Raw genomic sequence first — 21,920 nt, 5'->3', positions numbered from 1 at the left:
AAAGCGCCTCAAGTACACGTGTGTGAAAAGGGTTTCTCGCTTCTCGTTTTAGTAACGTCGCGTTTTAGATCTAACCAGGGAGGAGCAAGAGAATCTAACATAAAGCCCTGTACGTTCTCGTTCCTTCTTACATCCTCTACTTCTCTGCTTATCGATCTTCTATCCATTTTCTATCTAGCTCTTATCGACCTATCTGTCTGTCTCTTAGTCTTCCTATCCATCTATCCATCTTTCTTTCTTGTGTCTGTCTGTTCGCCTGTCTGTCTGTCTGTCTAAGTACCCTGTACTTATAAATCTATCTTTTCTCTGAAGGTATACATATTAAGTAGGACCCTATAATCTAGCTGTCCATCCATCTATCTATATTCTTTAAAGGACAAGTTCACCTTCATAAACATAAGGATTGAGAGAATGCAACAATATTAGTAGAACACATCAGTGAACGTTTGAGGAAAATCGGACAATCGATGCAAAAGTTATGAATTTTTAAAATTTTTGTGTTGGAACCGCTGGATGAGGAGACTACTACAGCTTGTGAGTCATATGCGTACAACAGTATAAAGAAAATGTAAAAGAAAATTCAACATATTTTCACTTTTTTTCGCATAATAAAAGAGCTCTTGACTTGCCTCTTTCTAAAGGCAGGGGAAAAAATATTGCCCATAACATTTGTCGGTAACGAGTCAGGGGAATGTGTACTTTTTTCAAAAGATGGAATTTTGTGAAATTCTCTTTATATTTTCCTTATATTGTTGTACGCAAGTTATTCATACACTGCAGTAGTCTTCTCATCCAGCGGTTGCTGCACAAAAATTTTAAAAATTCATAACTTTTGAACGGATTGTCTGATTTTCCTCAAACTTTCAATGATGTGTTCTACTAATATTGCTACATTCTCTCAATCCTTATGTTTATAAAAGTGAACTTGTCCTTTAAGTTATACATAATACATAACCTATCTTCATTCATCTCGTCTCCCCAAACTGAACACACAGTGTTAAAAATGAAAGACAGAGTTAAACCTCCATTCTACTCTTGATTACGATACGGTATTCGTGATGAACTCATGCTAATGTAAGACCAGTTGGCTCGACCTTGCCCATAACCAAATCTGAATGATACTTGTATAATGAATGAACCATCCACGAGGACCCTTCGTAGTTTCAGGCAGCCGTTTATCGTGTTCTATCTGAGAGGCGGCTTGCGATGTTCACTGTACCATAAAACCACTTTTGTTTCTGGCGAATTTCATTCTTTTTTTTTTTTTGAGCTTGAGAAAAACAATCACAAATTAATGGCTCGATTATCAGAACGGTATTCAGAGGATTATTTCATGTCGAGCTCACTTCCGTTCGTGCCTTCATATCGCTGTATCCATTATACTGTTGTTTTGCAAGGTATTCATGCAAGGCAAATGCCTTCAGTTGCGGGTTTGTTTGTTTAGGGATCGTGGACCACTTGCATAAGATAGACCCTATAATACATATTGGCGTTATTCTTTATAAAAAAAAAATGTCACAAGTCTCCACTAAATTGTTCTTGTACGTGCAGGGACAGGCGCACAATGGTTAAAGAGCCACCTTACGTACTACATGTATTTGGGGGAGACGGAAGAAGTACGGTGTATTTCATTGACCCCTTTCAAAGGAACAGGGGTGAGACGGGATGGGGCAGGAGGTGAGGGGGTGGAGAGAGGCAGGGCGTTCATCTCAAACTGAGTACGAAGTTTACCATTATGACGGTCCTGCTTCATCCGATCCAAGAGCTCACTGAGACTACAGAATGGATGTGAGAATTCCGGAACAGCAAGATTTCGTTGGCAGCCACACATTTCTTCATATCCTCAACCCCTACCCCATAAAATCAGGATTGGGGGGGGGGGGGGGGGGGAGAGAAAGTCCCCGCGTAATACGGGTAGCGACAAGACATTGTAATCACCGCGTCTGTATGTGCAGGCACGAAAGTTTCCTCAGGAATCGAGGAGTACGCGATTTTCTTCAATGAAGTTATGTGGGTCCGGTTTGGTAATCCCTGCCGTTTGTTGGAAAACGCAACCATCGTGATGAAAATAGAGAGTAGAGAGGAGGAGACGGGAGGGGGAGGGGTGGGGGGGGGGGGGGAGAAGGAGGAGGTGAGAGAATGGTTCTTCCTCAGTGTTTCGCTCTGCGTGGGATTCCTTCACTTATTAAACCTTAAAGGAAACCAAAACTCAAAGAGAAATGTGGATTGAGTGAAAGCAGCAACATTCGTAGAACATATCAGTGAAAGTTTGAGGAAAATCGGACAATCGATGTAAAAGTTACACCCTATGCATTTTTAAAGTTTTGATGTTGTAATGACTGGGTAAGACTACTAGAGTTTATGACGGCATGTGTGGACAACTATATAAAGGAAATAAAAGAAGAATTCCACAAAAACTAATTTTTCATGAAATTACACATTCCATCAACTTGTTACTGACATAATAGTTAAGGGTAATGTAATTCCCCCTGCTTTCTGAAGGAGGTATAGCGCTCTTTCATTTAGATAGAAAAGTGAAAGTATGTTGAATTTTCTTTATATTTTCTTTATATCGTTGTCCACACATGATGCCACGAACTGAAGTAGTATCCTTATCCAGTCATTACAACACCAAAACTTTAAAAATTCATAACTTTTGCATTCATTGTCCGATTTTCCTCAAACTTTCACTGATGTGTTCTAATAATGTTGCTGCTTTCACTCAATCCGCATTGCTTTTTGGGTTTTGGTTTCCTTTAAGCGGGATCAGCGATAAATTTTGCATTTCAATGAACATCTAGACGTTTGCTCCTCCTTCATTCAAATCGACTTTTTGGTAAAATTTTTGATAAACCCATTACAAAATTTGGGCGGCTGACGGATTAAATTATCTTGCAGAAGACTTGCCAAATCGATAGACCTATGTAAATGCTGTATAAAACGATGAAGAACATTCTATGAGAACACGCAGAAATCTAAGGATTTTTTTGTACAAGATATAATATTCCAAATACTTTTCCCAACAGTCATGACAGTAACCATATTGCTAACGTTATACTACATTAGTAGTTCCATATGTGCTGATTTCGAGTGCCGTGACTGCCTACACTACGTTCAAATATGCTTTGTAATAGAGCGTGAGACGTACGGCAGAACGAATTGGTTTCCCTTTTCAACAAGGCTGTTCTGACATTCTTTACTCTAACTATATGAGTTTAGACGACGCTTACAATTTGTACGTGTGTGTGCGTGTGTGTGTTTGTGTGATATTATCTATGCACATTTGCGAAGTGCATTATACGAGTGGACACACAGTATAAACGCAGCTGTTCGAATACTATTAACGATATATACTAGTATTCTAAAATCAAACTGATAACCCTTGGGCACTCGGAGTATCTTCTTCACAAAATGTAATTTTTGTCCCATTACTCTACAGTGATTGTATCGACAAAGAAAAAAAATCTATTGATGGATAAAAGAAACCATGTTCGACGTAGACCTTTAAGCTCGGAAAAACAACGAACTGAGAACAATGCATGTAAGTACTGATGCCCCATAATGGGCAGTTTCATTCCATTATTGAAAGGTGCGTCTAATGCGTTGCACTAATGGTAGGATAATACGGGTGCATTTCTATGTGTAATGTTTTATGTCGACGGCGGAGTTGATGGATACGTCTGTCCGGTCATTCGGCATTTTATTCTGAAGCTCAGGTAATAATATCAAACGTGCATCTTTCTTCCTGTCTCTCCTTTCTCTCTCTCTCTCTCTCCCGGGCGACTCCTCCCAAGTCCATCGAGAAACAAATGATGCAATTTGGGTGAAATAGCAATCGTGATGGAACGAGTGCGACGCGTGCCAGTTATTGTTAGAGGTCGATCACGGATTTCGTGGGATGCATCTACTCGAAATAAACATGATCTCAGGCGCAGTCATAGGCTTGCAAATTATACTGGCAATGTTTCGTGTACATGTAGCTGAGACTTGGTTCAAACCATTTTGAAAATGGTTAGATATGTCATAAATATGTTTACTCTCACTGTTTGGTGAAAATACCTTTCGTTACTATAATATTATCATTCTTGATCCATCTTTTTCTACATCCTAGCGACCCTTTACAGCTTTCTGGAGATGATTTCTCCCTAATATGTGGTTTAATACGGTATTCTTTTAGCCGACAGCAAAGCGCGACTATACATTGTGGAAATCAATAAAAAGTGCCGTCTTAAACACAGACTCAACTGACAAAGGCTGATGATCAGATTTCGAGGTACAAAATTTTGACCATGGCAAAATTCTGTAGAGTGAAATTTACATCTAAGATATAAACGCAGTTTTCATGTTAGTTAATAAATGAATAGAAGTAAAAAAAAAACCGATGAACATCTTAAAGTAATTTCCAGTTTAGGAGACTAATTCTTAAACATTGCAGTAATATCATCATTATCCTTTTTATTTCAACTCCATTGGAAACAAAACATGCGGGAGTATTCGGCAAATGGTTTGGCGAATATTCGGAAGGACCAAAAGTTTCAGATTTTAAATGGAGAGACTAGTCAAGAAAAAAAAAAATATGCAAGGTAGATTAGGCCATAATACCAATGCTTCGCAACTCAATACTTGGCTTGCCTCGGATGTCTTCACTAATTATGTTCTTTTTACTGACTAATAAAAGGATAATATTCATCACATGGAAGTATTCGAGAGAGCTATAGGGAATGAACAAGCCGTGAGAATTCTAACGGAAATCGTGTAGTCATCAAAATAGTATTAACAATATACGAATATAACGACACTCGTCATGATTGTATACATACAATGTTTGTGAAACAGTGACATCCACACACTGATTAATTTGCATGATATATAGGATTATAGCCGATTATATTGTTTTGCGAAAACATGCGACACATATTACTCAAAAAAGACTCTGTGGTTTCTCATTTCAGTAGTGGATTCAATCTTTGATTTTGTAGTTTTGAATATATCGTGTATCCCCTCGGCCATACCATGAAAGTGATATGGCATCATTTCTTTTAATGATTATCCCATAACTATCAAGGGGCTTAACGTTGTGTGTGTGTGTGTGTGTGTGTGTGTGTGTGTGTGTGTGTGTGTGTGTGTGTGTGTGTGTGTGTATGTGTGTGTATGTGTGTGTGTGTGTTTTGTGGAGGGGGGGGGGGGGGGGAGGGAGGGTTCCACTCCACAATATTGCATCCTTCGAGAGCCTGGTAGAACATTGTGCTTATTTAGTCCGAGGCAAGTGCTGAATCTAGCAGGACTGAATTCCAGAGTTCAAAGACTTTACGCGAATCCTGCGAAGAAGCATTTAATCTTTAAAATTAGAAAGTGGTATACTCTTAAATTCACGATGCTACAGGAAGACATCCAACACCGAAATGCGAACGGCAAACGAAATCTCGCTAAAAAAAGTGGGTAGTTTCCCCCTCAATATTTCAAGAGAGAGATGTATAATTATATAAATAAGAAAATGTTCGGGGACTTTGAAGCCTGTGGGAACGCCTCCTCCCTCCCGTCTCTCTCCTCTCCTCGTCTTACTTTCCCTTCCTCGTTTTTCATTCATCTCGCCAGCTCGTTCATGTTACTCTATTATGTTTCGGCCCAGCGTTCAGCGTCGAGCCCGCCTCGAAGTGGGTGCCTGCCCCGAGTGAAATCGGGGAGTTCGCGCGGGTTCAACGCCGGACATTGCCCCCTGCCGACTGCCGTATCTTCTTCCTCTCTCGCTTCTCCCTCTTCGTTTCTCCGCTGCAGTCAGCGGCCGGAGACGATATTCCTTGATTACACAATTTCCTAATTTTCAGTCAGTCAGGCCGTACAAAATGAAGCCAGACTTTAAGGAGAGGATGAGATGAGGGGGGAGGGGATGGCTGATGTTGTGGAGTTGAAGATGAAAATGGAAGAAGTGAACCCTGCTATCATCCACGATCGCTTTCTCTCGAAATCTCTCGCCTTATGTGTGTCGCGCAGGATGCTGGCGTATTATGATATCGTCTGGCAGGCAGGAGGGATTTTTTCCCCCTTCTCCATCGATATTATTATATCGCCGTATGCAATCAGCGCCGCGCGAGGTGATTTATTGCATCGCCAACAAAGCATCTCTCCTTCAACCGACGGCCACCTCTGACATTATTTGCTACCTGTGAATTACCCTACTGACATTTACCACGGTGGGGGTCATTTATCAGTTTTAATTCAGCTTCGATTGTCGACGATTTTCGGGTGAAGGCGACTCGCGATGCGACCGCTGCTGGCAGCCCACAGAGCGCAGTCGAGTCTGTCAAAACGAGGTATAAAAGGCGGAAGCGGCGGAAGCACGGGTGGAGAGCAGCATAGCAGAGCAGGGGGACAATTCTAGGCAGACGAAATTTAACAGCGGAAGAATGAGCGAAGGAGAAAGAATGTGCCTCTCTCTATCATTACACGCTAAACTGGGGAATGGAGGGGGGAGGGGATGGGGACGCGATGTGGGGGGGGGGGGCAAAAATAGATCTGTAGAGACGGGGAGAAAGTGAGGGGAGTGTGAGAATGGAGAGAGGTCGGGATGGACGGATGGGGAAAGATTGTAAGAGGAGGAAGGAGAAATGCAGGGGATCGATTGAAGGTGGGAAGAGGAGAGATAGAAAGATATAGACGATAGGGTTCGTGCGGTTTAACTCTCTCAAAGCCGCTTCCTCAAAGTGTCATTGACATGGTGTACAAAAAACTTCTCTCCTGTAATGAGAAGCTTCGTCTTATGTGCCCGCATATACTGATAATAATGTTGTCATAATCATTATTACGCATGAAGGTGTTCTCTTAGGACGGAGGGGAGAGGGAAATATGAACAAGAAATCATGAAGAACTGATGAAAAATGATTCACGCTTCCAATCAAATAAATGGAATTTGAAGGATTTTCTTAAAATAAATTTCAACCGTAATGGGAGACAACTTCCTCACAGAAATGTGCACTTGTTATATACGTGGAAATTGAAAGAGCCAAAGAGTTCAGAAAGTAGGCCTAAGTAAATGCAGCCACCAAAGCACATCATATATTCAGATACGTCAACGGTCTGTTCAGGAACAAGGTGCGGGCAAGGGAAGCTTCACAGGTCAACAGAAAGATGGAACGGCAGCAGTCTGGAACGTAGACTAAGAAAAATGCAACTGAGGGTCAACGGTGAAACCAAACATCACGAATGCCCATTCATTATGAACATACATAACATTAGGTGGTCACATAGAGCAAGAGGTGGCATACACACACGACTACAGAATATTTGAAGACGTCATTTCTGTGGAATTCTCTTTGCTTTGTCAACAGAGGGCTTTACGAAAATGTCGTATGCACGTTGCAGTTCAATGACAACCTAACCTCCCCGTCCCCAAATAGGCCTAGATTAATACAGAAAAACCAACCAAATTTTCATAGCTATTTTTCCAAGTCCTTCATATCCATTACACTCCATTCTTCCCAGTACCCTTGGAATAAAAGAAAAATGATAAAAGACGTACAACACAAGTTGTGCTTAATAAATGTTACAATGCCTGTGCGCTATCGGAACATGTTGGTCAGATACGTCTTTTTGTGTCTCACGGTTGTCAGATTGATTTAGAGTAACATGTAAAGTAGCGTGCAGTTGAAAACAAACGTGTTCTCAAGAGTTCCAGCTTCATATTAAAGTAAAATAATGTTAAATGAGGGCTGTCTTTCGATTTTTTTTTTTCAAGTGACAGGTATAGTAAAATAGGACCATGTGATTGGCATGTCTGAGGTTCTAGTGATTGTAAACTTAAGTTATCTATAGAAGTACATGTAGTTATCTATTTCTATACACGCAGCCGGTGGTTCTCACCTGTTACACCTTAACTGACAAAACACTGAACACTGAAAACTAATTGATATGTCGATGAAGGGCAATTTGTCAATCAGTTGCAATAAAATACAGCGTACATGATACGGTATTTTCCACCCTCACGACTCATTTTACCTGTTGCTGCCTGTAATGGTAGCCCCCTAATACTTGTACAACGCAATGCGAACTCCGATTACTGGGATTGAGTCAGTTAAAGGGACAGTATAGTTTCGGTTTCAGCTTCAGGTTTCCAATTTTTTTAGTGAGAAAATGAGAAAGCTGTCATGAAATATGAAAGAGCATAATATTAATTCTAAGAAGAATTCAAAGTTTATTTGATGAAAATTGGTTTTGAAATGGCTGAAAATATCCACAAACAAAGAGGTCTTAATAGAAGGTGAGACCCACCTTTTACATGGACCACTATATTTTGCTTAGTTTTTGGATATCTTAACCATTTTAAAACCGATTTTCATCAAATAAACTTTGAATCCCCTCTTTAATAAAATTATTTGCTCTTTAACACTTCATGAAGTGGTTTCTTAGTATGTCGCAAGAAGTTAACAGCTGAATCCTCATCTCAACCAATACTATACCATCTCTTTAAATCGTTTGTTTTGTTTTGATTTTATTGCCCATTGAATTACCTGTATCTTTCTTTAGATAGCATGCGGTGTTCGATTTTCTGAAACATGTAGTCTGTTCACAAAAACATTATTATCACTGTGAAAACAATGAGCACCAGCTGCGTGCGTCACATCGTGTCGCAGACAAAACATCATGTTTTAACTCACAGCACAAGCATAGCTTCGCTTACCACACACACGAACGGACTGGGCATCCAATATAGTTTACATGCTCAAAACACAAGCACACTCTCGCACAGGGCGTTATTATTTGGGAAATAGCATCGCCGTAATGTAGCATTGATAACAGCCTGCATTTTAGTTCACAACACAAATCACCAACATCGCCTGCTCCTTTGGGGGAAAAATAATTACTGAGTTATTGTGTGCTTTATCAACGATGGGATGTACGACACCAAAAGAAGAATTAGCTGACAAATTATTCATCTCCGGAAGTCAGGTTAAACCACACATGACAAGTGGGAATACATTAAAGTTTTAAAGATTTGCTTGCGGTCGAGCTCCATAATACTCACCGGAAGTGAAGAGGACGATCGCCTTGATACAACTGTATTCAGCTGAGTCCACGTGAAGCGCTTTCAGCTTTTCCACCTGCTCCTGAAAAATTCTGATATGGTCCATAAAGGCCACCACTCGGTCCGCCGACATCGGGCTGGCGTGGAGTCCCGACGCGGCGAGGAGGGGCGCGACGTGCAGGGGCATCGAGCACTGCGAGGCGTTGAGCACGAACAACTCGCTCCAGCTCATTCTCAGCAGCGCCACCTGATCGGTGACCTGGAGGTCGGGAAAGAAAGGGATGTTGCGCGCCCACTCCACGGCGCTGAAGAGCAGGCGGGCGGCCAGCTCGCAGATGTTGTCGATGCCCATCACTGAGTTCGTCTGCATGCACTGCGCGTAGCGCGATGTCGGGTACGGTTCGGCTCGCAGCAGCAGGGAGATGTAGCCCGAGAGGAATGTATGGCCCTCGAACCGTCCGTCGAGGTACTGGCCCGGACCGGGCTGCGTCGGCGGCATTCGACCTCGCTGGACAGCTGAAGAAAAACGGGTGAAAGACAGGAGAGAAAAAAAAAAAGATTTAGGAAGGCACTTTAAAACTGATTAAAAGGATGGTATAGTTTTGGTTGAGAGGGGGGGGGGGTTCAGGTTTCCAACTTTTTAAAAAGATAATTATGAAATATTAAAGAGCATACAAGTCTAAGAGGAATTTAACGTTTATTTGGTGAAAATCGGTTTTGAAATGGTTGAGATATCCAACGACAAATTAAAACTAAGTGGTCCTAATAAAAGGCGGGTCCCACCTTTTATTAGGACCCGAGAAGCATTTACTTGCTTTGGAATATCTTACACAAATTAAGACGATTAAATGCAATCAGCTCCTCGCCACTTTAGAATTTGTAGGCCCAACACCGACAGCAAACATTTCAGATCTATGTTAGCCGATCATCATCCTTGGGATGTGCTACTATAGTCCGACAACGACCATCCTGGTAGACATGCGAAGAACATGCTCATGCCAATTCATACACGCCATCACGACTGCAATGAAGGTATCCTCGAAAGTATGTACAGAAATGCATTACTTAAAAGTAAAGGACAATTTCACCTTAATACATATGTGGACTGAGTAAATGCAGCAATATCAGTTGAGCACATTAGTGAAAGTTTGAGGAAAATTGGACAATGCATTCAAGTAAGTTATGAATGTTTAAAGTTTCTGCGCAGTCATTGCTGGATTAGAAGATTACTAAAGTGTATATGATTTCACATCCGGAGAACGATATACGGAAAATATAGAGAGAATTCCCAAAATTTCTTTTAAAAAAGTACACATTCCCTCGACTCGTCACTAAATATGTTACGGGTAATATCATTCCCCCTGCCTTCATTTTAATATAAGGAGCAAGTCAAGTGTTCTTTTATTATGCGAGAAAAGGGAAAATATGTTGAATTTTCTTTATAAATTATTTTTGTATCGTTCTACGCATGTGACGCCACAAGCTGTAGTAGTCTTCTCATTCAGCGATGGCGGCATTGAAACTTCGAAAAATCATAACCCTTGAACAGATTGTCCGATTTTCCTCAAACTTTCACTGATGTGTTCTACGAATATTGCTGCATTCTCTCATTCCTCATGTATATGAAGGTAACCTTGTCAATGCATGGTCGATTTGCTGTCTCGGAGACCGAAAGGAGAGAAAAAGGAATAATGGCTATGTATAAAAGCTGCAGTTACCACGGATAACAACGCTTTAAAGGGACTGTACAGTACTGGTTGAGGTGGGGATTCAGGTTTATGACATTCCTAAGTGAGATAATGAGAAACCTCTTATGAAATATGAAAGAGCATGTGATTTTAAGAAGGATTCAACGTTTATTTGAAGAAAATTGGTTTTCAAATGGCTGAGATATCCACAAAAAAAAAGTGAATACAATAAAAGGCGACAGGCCACGCCTTTTATTAGGATATCTTTGCTTCATCTTGTTTTTGGATATCTCAGCCATTTCAAAACCGATTTTCATCAAATAAACTTTTAATACCCCTTAGAATTGTGTGCTCTTTGACATCTCATAGAGTGGTTTCTGAATATCTCGCAAAACGGTGGAAGCTGAATCGTCACCTTAACCAGAACTGTATAGTCCCTTTATTAATATGGCACATGGAGGGCCCGTGACAGACATAATACATATCTATTTTGGATGCAAGTTTATATATCAAGTTTATATGAATTGCCAAGTTGTCTGTTATCTTACACTAGCTTTATCCTCTCTCCTTCTCCTCTTCCTCTACCCCTTTCATTCCCCATCTTTTCTTAATATAGTGATGTGTATGATATAAAAATGCAATCTCGTCAGTACGTCAAGGAACCTAATCCCCTTTCTCCACGGTCCCTCTTGATCGCCGACCCCACCCCCAATCCCCTCCTCCCCCGTCAACTAATCGAATTGTTGATGAAACGTGAATCAATTATCGGACGGCTTCCCAATTCAATTACGTTTGGAGGTAATTGACCCTTGAATCAACGGCATTGGCGAGTATATTCATCTCACGACGCTGTTTCTCCCGACAGCCTGGGTGAATAATAATAGCTCCGAGATGCAGGGGTTTTTCCCCTTGTCCTACTGGAATTTGTGCTGTTATTCCAGTTTAGCATCAGGTACGATTCACAGAGTGGCATACAGTTACCTGCATATTGCACACACAACATTATAAATTATATCCCAAACTAAAGAGGAAGTGATACGCTAACGGTCCAGCCAGTTATTTAAAGTGAACTTGATTATGCTTACGCCGTAAGTCTCAGGACACATGTCTGCAGACATTACCTCAACGATGTGTCGGACGATTAATCACATCGTTACTTTCGCACAGTTGAGTTTCTCACATTTCACACTGTGCGTTAGTCCATTTCAATAAAATATGATGCTTATAGATTGGTTCAGATGACACTGACAGTGTGAGGGACGCGACCAACGATTCTTTTGCGATCATCTTCCGACATCGCAGTCTCTGTAACATGCAATATACCGATGGTTGAAGACAGTGTTGGCAGACTCGGTGACGGTAATCATGCCACAACGCAGGAACGGAAACGAACCTTTGACCTCCCCAAAAGAAAATTGTAGCATGTACGAAAATCAACGTTATTACCAGTAAACCAAGCAGTCCACCTCAAAACCTCATGGAAATACAAGTACGTGTCTGTATGGTGCACATAAGCACTGGTAGGGAGACATCAAACCCACTGTACCCCCTCTGCTATCACTTCTACAGATGATGATACTGGAACCGTACCGGAAGCGACGAAATTATTGATTTCATACAATTATATGACAGTCACATCAATTTTGACTAATATACATATCATAGACGAAGACGCATTAATAACAGCGGTATTAATTCAAGGATAGCTACACGTGTTTTGTTTTTTTGTAACATTACTGGCACTGTTTGCAGAGAGCAATGATCGCATCGCAACTGCGTCTTCTTTATATTTTTGTTCAAACTGCAGAATACTACTATAATAGCATGATAATACGTCTCGTCTTATTTTCTTAGTTACCTCTTCTTGAGTAAAATGCAGACTGTTATTAATGAGGCATTTTTCTCCATAGCTATCGCACACCATACACACCACTGTACACTCTACACTCATACCACAATGCGTCATCATTCCTTTCCCAACTCCCCAATACCAATCCCCGTATTCCTTCCACCCACTGATGTCAAACCGCACTTTTCGTTGTTGTTGTTGATGTTCTTTTTCTTCTTTCTGCTGTTGTTGTTTTTTTATTGTTGTCGTTTCGGCTATAATTATTCTCCGCGTCTATGGCAAGCCGTGTACTTTTTTCTTTTCTTTTTTTTTGCCAGGGCTCCCACGAAACGTGTACTTTTTTCCGCACATTCATAGCAAACAAGTGTACTTTCCTCTGGCTTTGGCAAAGCGTGTTCTTCACTCCATCATACATGTAATCGACATGCAATTCCTGGCGACGCTTCCACATGAGTACAGTGACTTCTCACCCTTCCGCTTCATTTGATTTTGATTTCTAAGAGGGGTACTTTCCCATGAAATCTGACATTTCTTATTCAGGAAAGGGGTTCAGATTTAAGGCTTGTTAAACTCTAGGCGAGGGTTTACGTCAACTCTTCACCAAGTTCGTTATCTTACGAAGCATTCTCTTCTTCTTTCTTTTTTCCATTTGTTTCCACAATTCTTTTGTCAGGTATGGATGTATGTCCGAGCCGCATAGGAGTTTGTTCTGTACTGAGGCGTAAATGTGAGCGTATCGGTCATGTTCCGCGTATCATGATTCGAATCAGTAAGGGTATCGACTTTTTAACATTCATGACACCGTGCCTTTCAACACTCCACAGGAAAAAAAAAAGTCCCAAAAAGAGTCTTCCATTACTTTTTTCTTTCTTTATAGTTTTTAGTTTTGATTTCAATACTTTTGACTGTAACCAAGTCAGCCTACTAGTATTCATTATGGCATGTTTGCTTGATAATATCCATCAACATTACGATGAACCAGCCTTTTCTTCCTCGACACCATCCCCATTTTAAACCTCCTATCCCTCACTCACGATAGTACGATTTATACACGTTATGACACATTTAGGGCCTACATTGTACATTTTGCAACAGAATATCAAGGGATGGCACCTCATATAAAATGTCCAGTCAAGTGTTGCGTTCTGCCAAGCATGCTCCTATAGGCCTATCAGTCTGCCTATATAGGAATCATTGTTCATCCTGATCTCATTCGTTCGTTGTTTAAAATGTGTTGTTTGACCATTTCGATCGTTGTAATGGTTGCATTAAAAAATAATAATGCGAAAGAGAAGAGTCTCTGTTCTTATTCCCTATTTTATTTGTTTATATTTCTTTTTCTTTTTGGTTCCATTGCTATCAAAATGCATGGCTATCATGTACGATAGCAATGAGAGTTTGAGGCAAGAGTCCCCAGAGGTTTAAACGAACGCGGTTGCCAGGGTCCAAGGATGTCGAAAGGGTGTTGCCTCCTGTGCCATCCCTCCCTCTGCCAAAAACTTCACTCTACGCCACTGACTGGTATGCGTGACCCGAGTCTGGTGTGGTATGTGTGTGTCTGTGCGTGTCTATCTGTATGTATCAGTGAAAGCGTGTGTGTGTGTGTGTGTGTGTGGAGGGTGTGGGTGTGGGTGTGGGTCCATACACATGTGTGCGTGTGGTTGAAAGGGATAGCTTAGCATAGGTTTCAGGTTTCTAACTTTTTTGGTGATGAGAAACCTCTTATGAAATATGAAAGAGCACGTAATTTCAAGAGGAATTCAACATTTACTTGATGAAAATTGGTTTTGAAATGGCCGTACTAATAAAAGGTGGGACCAACCTTTTATTAGAATCGCTTTGTTTTACTTTGGATATCTCAGCCATTTTAGCACCGATTTTCATCAAATAAACTTTGAATTCCTGCTAGAATGGCATTCTTTGTAGTGTAACATATCATAAGTGGTTTCTTAGTATCTCGCAAAAAAGTTAAAAGCTCAATCATCATCTCCACCAACTACCCTCCCCTTTCCTTCTAACTTCTGGCCTCGCCCATAGCCAAAGTCTTCCCTCCCTACTCCTTATGACATAAAGGCCTAAAGGGCAGTCAAAACCTTGTCCACTCATGTCCATTTAGGAGGAGATCCGATGTATATTTGTAAATTGTATCGTGTGGCATTTACCGCTACCATTATTCATCAGTCCATTCCAGCCATTACGGTTACAATGATAAACAGCACTAGTCCCAGTACTACCATAAAAACCAAGTACTACGAGTACACGTACTACCTGATAATATCACTGATCAGTGATTATTATTACTAAAGAAATGCCTCAGATAATGGATTACAAAATGAAACCGTCCAAACATCCTCCATAGGCTTCGACATCAAAGCACATTGTTTGGGTAGGAGTGTGTTTATTTGTAGCTACATGTTTTGCCATTGCCTAGCATGGTCGCACACATTCACGTGAAAAATGTATTACAATATTACACGTAAATACTACTCGTATGGTGTGGAGAGAGGAATGCAGAAATTCATAGACGTTCCGAAATAATTTTGGATAACCGCAGACACGATGAATCGACACCGCAAACATGCCGCCGTACATCTTGCATCGCGCGTTCGGTTATGGAAGGCTGCCTTACCTTTAATTCTGAGGAGGCGATTTGCACATTGAAACGCTAGTGACTGCCATTATACACGTTTTATTCAGGTGGAATCGTCTGGAATAAGTATTACAATGCAATGCTACATTTCGTATCGTGCAAAAAAGTAACACACACCGTGTGATTTCCCTCCACTTTCTATACTCCCCTCCCCCCTCTCTCCCTCCCTTTTCTGTGGATATTACACAGCCACCGTGCGTCTGTTATTCTAATCCTAGTAGACGGAGAGAGGGAGGTAAAAAAAGACCCGTGGAGAAGTCATTGATGGCTCGTGTGAGAGAAAAATTCGCCAGGTCAGCGCTAAAAAACATGCAATATACCCACCCCTCTCGGTGAGAAAAAAACTGAGCTCTAGACTGACGGGGAAAAAAGATAAACTCGGGTCCGCGTTTCCCATACGGCTAACCCATCACTTGGCCGCCGACAAGATTTCTTTGGATTTGGGAGCGATACGTCTACGCTACACGCCGGTGTGTGCCCGCTTCTAACAACTGGAAACAGTTAAGTGAAGAAGCCGAATGATATCTGTCGTGTCTGTTTCAAATAAAGCAAAGAAGCTGACCCAGCACTGAGAGAAATCTTGGCAGTCTAGCTGGGGAAAAATACTTCGGTGGCCGTATTCCACTTGTGTGGATGTGAAGTTTTTATGATGGCATTGCTGAGATCACGAAAGCGCTCCGCTCAACAGAGATGGTGTGCAATAAGAAATTCTACGACATGAAAAAAAGAAGTGCCAAACACGTACCAAGCAAGAGAGTCAGTTGACGCTTTTGATACACGTCGAGAATTTCAAGAACTAATGCGATATCCTCGGAAATTTCACATCGGCTTACTAGGCTAACATACGGTAGGCAAGAACTGAAACAACATAATGTCCAATGATAACTACTCGCCAGGTACAGTGGAGATATAGCACATACAAAAAAAAGAGAGCGACGAGTCATAATGAATTTCGATTGCGAAAGTCAAAAAAAGTCACGACAACTACCATGATTCCGAATGCACGAATCAAAAATAGCAAGTTACCTTTCATCGTTGGTATTGACACAATGGATAAATTTTCACGTAACTGGATCCACGGATAAAATTAACATCTCCAGCATTGTTTTGAGAGAGTTTCGAGCATGGCGACCACCTCTGGACACTCTTACAAGTGTGCTGATGTAATGACAGAGTGTACAATTCCTTGGCACGCGAGTCAAAAAACAAAACAAAAAAAAGGGGGGGGGGGGACTAGTATACAAGGACATTCGCCAAAAGCATTAGCCCTCTGTGAACGGATGGTATAGGCCTACATACTAATACAGTGTAGTCATAATGAAGATGAAAACGATAAATGGAAATGAAATCGTCTACAACTATAGATACACAAATAGGGCCTGCCACTTCTACTCTTAATATAAATTATAAAAATAATAATAAGTCTACTACTACCTGAGTACTACTACTAGTAGGCCTATACGATTTTGCAACAAAGCTGCTTCTTCTCTGTGTGTGTGTGTGTGTGTGTGTGAGTTTGTTTCTTTTTGTCTGTTGAATTTCTAATAGGCAATGTGCCTTCATCTAGTTATCGGTAGTTCAGAAATTAGTTGCTAAAGAGGGGACTGCAAATCCAGTACCGGCCCATCATTTCCAACAAATTTGATTCGATACATGTGTTGTCATAAAAGTCACGTCGTATATTGCACTCTAACTCAAAGTGTTTTGTTTATTACAATGTCGTCCTGATTTGTGAAATTAAGATAATTACACAAAATCATATATAATACAAAGGCCTACATATAAGAATATTTCCGACGTCTGTTTCTTAAAGGCCCAAGCTACTTTTGGATTGCAAGTCAAAATGATGATATCAAATTCCTCACTTAAAAGCAAAAAATATTTGACTACCTTTTATTCTGTACTTGAATGTACAGTGTTTGCATGCATGTGCCCTTTCTTCTTTTGTTTGTAACGCATTGAAACATTTTAGGTGATACAGCTTTATGTCGTATATCATGTATCTTCAGAGAACGAATGGAGTGAAAGAAAAGAAGGAATATGTAGCCTATTTTGCTTTCCGGTGCTACCGAAGCATGTGCACGAAGATCAAAATTCACTGAATGCTCAATTACTTTGAACAGATTGTACACGAGTTTTTCCTCTTCTTCATCCACTTTCGTTTACGCAGCAACGATGTCAAAACTGTTTATGCGACTTTGATATATATGCCGGTATGATATCATGTCGATTTCACACCAACTTGGAAATTGCTACCTTATTCGTTGAGAGGGCCCATGCAATAAATGGCTTTGCTATATGATCTCGCGTCGGGGGTGAATCAATGTGAGACGGAGGAGATTTGGAATTGTCGCATCATCATCCGTGATAGGACGCGTTCTGCATCCTATTACGAGTCCGCGGCCTCCAATAACCAACGTAAAAACTGGCCGACGTAACCCAGGGGTTAATGGACCTCAACTGACCCGACAGTGACCTCGAGTCATGGCAGCCCCAAAAAAGTGAAGAGAAATGATTCATCACCCCATCTCTTCTGTCTCCATATCACCCAACGCTGATCGAGGACTTGCGGAGGGTGATGATTTTTCAGAAGGAAGAAAGGGATCCAGATAAAACACCCGGGGAATCATCACTGTACGTGCTCTGAAATCACGTTCTACAGGCATATTTCGGCTGGACATGGCGATGGTGAAAGCCTGGCTTCATACCTAGCCGAGATTACCAGGTTCTGACATTGGAAGGCAAGATCTTTCCCGCAACGAGAGTCACAACAACGAATACGCGGGCAAAACCGACTCTCTCTCTCTAGTGAGCGTTGAAGATTGACTAACATTTCATTGCATATACTTTCATTTATACTTTTGCATATACTTTGATTACTTCTGTTTGTATACAGATACAGTACGTTTTGTATGTTTGTTTGTTAATATATTTTCCTTGAAGCCTTACGCATCTACAAGATGATCACCGGAAATCACACTATTTGTTCGAAGTGTTGGCGGACGTACGGCAATGACGGCTGCACGTAAAATTTAAATTTGACTAAATTCCAGATAGCTAGCTAGCTAGCTATTCGGGAATTATTCCCCCCGAAGAACCGAAACTCTGCATGACTGGAAGGCTGGTAAACAAAAGACGATAGTTATAACTCCAAAATGGCGCCTTAACCCCGAGCCCATCCCCGTTTTCTCCCTGCCTCAATGCAGTGTAAACGCACGGACACTTTTGTGTGGGGAAACATGTATCAAAGGTGGAGAATGGTCCTCCAAAAGACAAGACCACGCTGTGTACCAAAAGTGAACGCAAGAAGAAACGTGACAACTTACGTTCCTCAACATGTCATTAATAAGTTTTATAAAGACTATTTAACCTGGGGCAGCTGGAAATGACGTAAGCATCCATCGGAAAGGGAAAAACAGAAACAAGAGCAAAACAAAACACATATTCGACTTTGTATTTACTTTTAGAATTTAGGGTATATATTCATCAGTACTGTATTTATTTATACATTTCTACCTTTAATTTTGCGGGAATTACATTTGCCTCAAGCCTTTGGTTTTCTATGTGAACTCCCCGTCACAATTAATGCTGCAGATACTCTGCTTTTTATGATTATCAATTAAGTAAATTGAACCGACTTCAATTGAATATTTCTATTTTTAAACCTAAAAAACTGCAGGTACTTTTAGCAAAATGACGCTGAAATCCAGCATGCTAATAATACTGATTCAACGTTACTTCTTAGTATTCCTTCTACTGGGGAAATACAAACAAACAAACGAACAATTCATGAACAAACACCCAGCAGATGTCACTGATATAACACTAACTGCAAGGGCGGGAGGAGACTTTTTTGTGTATGTTACTATTTGGAACTTGAGACTTTCCTCACGTAATACCGACTGCCATACTTCATGTGTTAAATCTCACTCTCTGATGGAACGGGGTGGTTAGTAAATGAAGTGTACGCGGCGATGTCATCGTAGTAAACTTCCTATTGATCAATCTGTCAAAAATTCAGAGGGTGGTGATCGATATCGACTTCTAACACGTCAGACATGCCAAATTTATAATTCTGCGCAAGGCTTTAGATTCAGTACAGTAGTTCGAGAATATAAGCAGGCTATGGCCCTGCCACAGTGGAGAACCATAACCTTTATCATCGAGTACATGCCGTGCGATTTTAATCGCGCGAAAAGGTATCCTGTAGTACCCGGTGTACGGGTACGTGACGAGCGTGCTCGAGTTTCAACCATGGAGCTATTCACGAAGGGTTGTCTATTGTAGACAAGCGAGACAGCCAGTTTCAATCACAGGGCGACAAGTATCGAGCAAACAACTATCGGTACCAGTTCTACATCAATCATTAAAGGATGCTATGCGATGATACAAAATTGAAGGAGTGTTAGCATGTTATCATAAAGAATGATTATGCTCGTCATATTGTAGGCCCTACTTCCTTTTTTTTCTCCCGATGTATAGAGGGAGATGTAGTGAAGAAGAACGGGGTCAATTTTATCTTTTTGTCGGCTCATGCAATGTGCTAGGTCTACTTTCCACACTTGACCTATAATCGCTGTTTGCACGCCTGTTTGTACGCTTTGCGGCCGATTACATTATTCTAGGGCAGCGCGCGATTATTGAACAGTGTTATCGTTGCTTCTGAAAGTGTCCGTCAATAAAACACAGAATGATGCGCGCGCACACACGAAGGGATGGCAACCTCACTATACTTGCCGCTCGCATCAAACGGCAAAATCACGGGCAAGTGTATGGTCTCTAGAATTTGCTCAAACGTGATTAGCCTATATTGCCATCAATGTATTGTAAATCAATGATTACACTAGTCTTACATAAACATGGCATGATAATTACACTGCACAAATAGTTTCTTGATGATTTGAGTTATCGCATTGACTTTCCACTCATATAGAAAGGGGATATAGGCGGGACAATTACAGGACGGCTCATTCAAACCCTCGTCGACGAACTTTTTTTTTTTTTGTGCGGATATGAAATCTACCAGTCACATTCTAATATCAAATAGAAACAAATAACCCATGTATACTGAGACGCAATAGTGCCAACTCGTTACACACATTGGACTCTATCGAGGGATCTTTTTTTTCTCCGACCGCGCAAATTGGATTAACCCAATACAAGATGGTGGGTACTATAGTCAACCCGCGGTGGGCGTAGCAGTTATCCATAACGCTCTGACCTTGGTCAATATTTTCCCCGCTGCGACACGAACAGGTGGATTCGAACGACTTTCAACACGAAGGAAGGTAACGACGCCTAGTACCTCCTTGGTCAAACATGCAAATCTAGGCAATGAAGAAACCCCTTTTCTAACCCCAGTTTGACGTAGATCGAAAAGTGACGTTGAAGACTTGATGTTTCCATTATTGAGGGCAATCATGTTTGTGTACAACGCCCATACTTTTTCTTTCATATTAAAATGTGTCTCTCTACTTATTCTTTCAAAATAATACAAACATTTATGATTCAGTGTGAAGGGCCACAAAGGGAAAATTGTCTTCTTTTTATGTTCTTTTTTTCAAGACTCCTTAAAAATCACTGTCCAATATGCGTGTATGTAAATGATATCATTCATAGCATCACACCCGTACTGGTGATTTTACCTTCAGCGAGATTTCAGTGTTCTAAATTCGCCGATTCATATATGGTTCATGTTATAGGCCCTATAGGAAACTTCGCATGATCAACATCCGTTTTATACATCTTATTTTCCCTTGCTTACAAAAATCGGATCAATAATAATATCATTGATCAATTGATGAATATTTCTATTGATCCATTGATCAGTAATAATAGAGGAAGGTAGAATAGAAGAAACGGAAAAGAACGTGTATTCAATTCCTGGTTGAAATGACAGCATAACGATGTAATATCCTTGAAACTTTTATGAAACGTACTTTTGAGATGTTCTACACGTTCAAAGCGAATATTTGTGAAACTTTTGAACATTTTCGTTGATCATTTCCACATCAAGTTAAATCTAAAACACTGGTGGTAATTAGGCCTACTAGTTGAAACAGTGAAAACTAGGATGACTGGAAAAGGGGTCTACTATTTCACACAATAATCGTCAGGTTGTCCACATTTAAGCTGCCAATAGGCACTTCGCTAAGGACTTCAAAACATAGGACTTTCCTGATGCTTTCTCGACCATGATTCGTACATCGTGGAAGTAATATCCTTCGTAAGTATGCCGTGTCATTGATGGAAAGGGTCCAGTGCCCTTCACTCCGCATGAGCTATTCCTCGTTGTCGAGGTGGAAGGGGTATGTTGTGAGGCGAGTCGAATATGGCCGAAGTGCGATGTGATGAAATTCAAAATAAACAACATTAGCGCCAGCAGGAATCTTCGCGCCTCAACCCGTGGAGCCGTCCTTAAAGAGGCTCGAGCTCCGGCTCGTCTTGTGCCTGTTGACCGTCAAATAGACGAGGTATCAACTTGTCAAGTTTGTTTGTGCGATGTGAGGTGCACTTTACCGGGATCACGGGACCGGAGGATGAGGACAAGAGGGAAAGATTTTAGATCCGTCTTGACAAAATGTCACATTAACTTTTTTCTTTCTTTCTTCATTTGGTAACCCTCGCCTGGCGATCGTGCAGGCACGGGTGACTGACAAGAGTAGCGGGCGAGGATTGAATACAAACCCGAGCTCTCCTTCTTTATCGGTGTTT

The 21,920-nt window shown here is 41.0% G+C and overlaps 1 protein-coding gene across 2 annotated transcripts in view; it reads right to left on the bottom strand.

Moving 5' to 3' along the window:
* The window catches only part of LOC139744888 (nuclear receptor subfamily 2 group F member 1-B-like), a 148,179-nt gene that overhangs the window by 27,694 nt on the left and 98,565 nt on the right, over window positions 1-21,920 (bottom strand). For both annotated transcript variants that reach the window (XM_071655298.1, XM_071655299.1), the window contains one exon: window positions 9,020-9,535. In XM_071655298.1, the coding sequence (XP_071511399.1) occupies window positions 9,020-9,535 (516 nt within the window). The remainder of the gene's footprint in view (window positions 1-9,019; window positions 9,536-21,920) is intronic.

This window comes from Diadema antillarum, unplaced genomic scaffold, assembly GCF_040938485.1.
Source record: "Diadema antillarum isolate AM-2024a unplaced genomic scaffold, OU_Dant_1.0 seq00001216_RagTag, whole genome shotgun sequence".
Lineage (NCBI taxonomy): Eukaryota > Metazoa > Echinodermata > Echinoidea > Diadematoida > Diadematidae > Diadema > Diadema antillarum.
The sequence above is the reverse complement of the archived record's forward strand: the minus strand, read 5'-3'. Positions and strand labels throughout refer to the sequence as shown.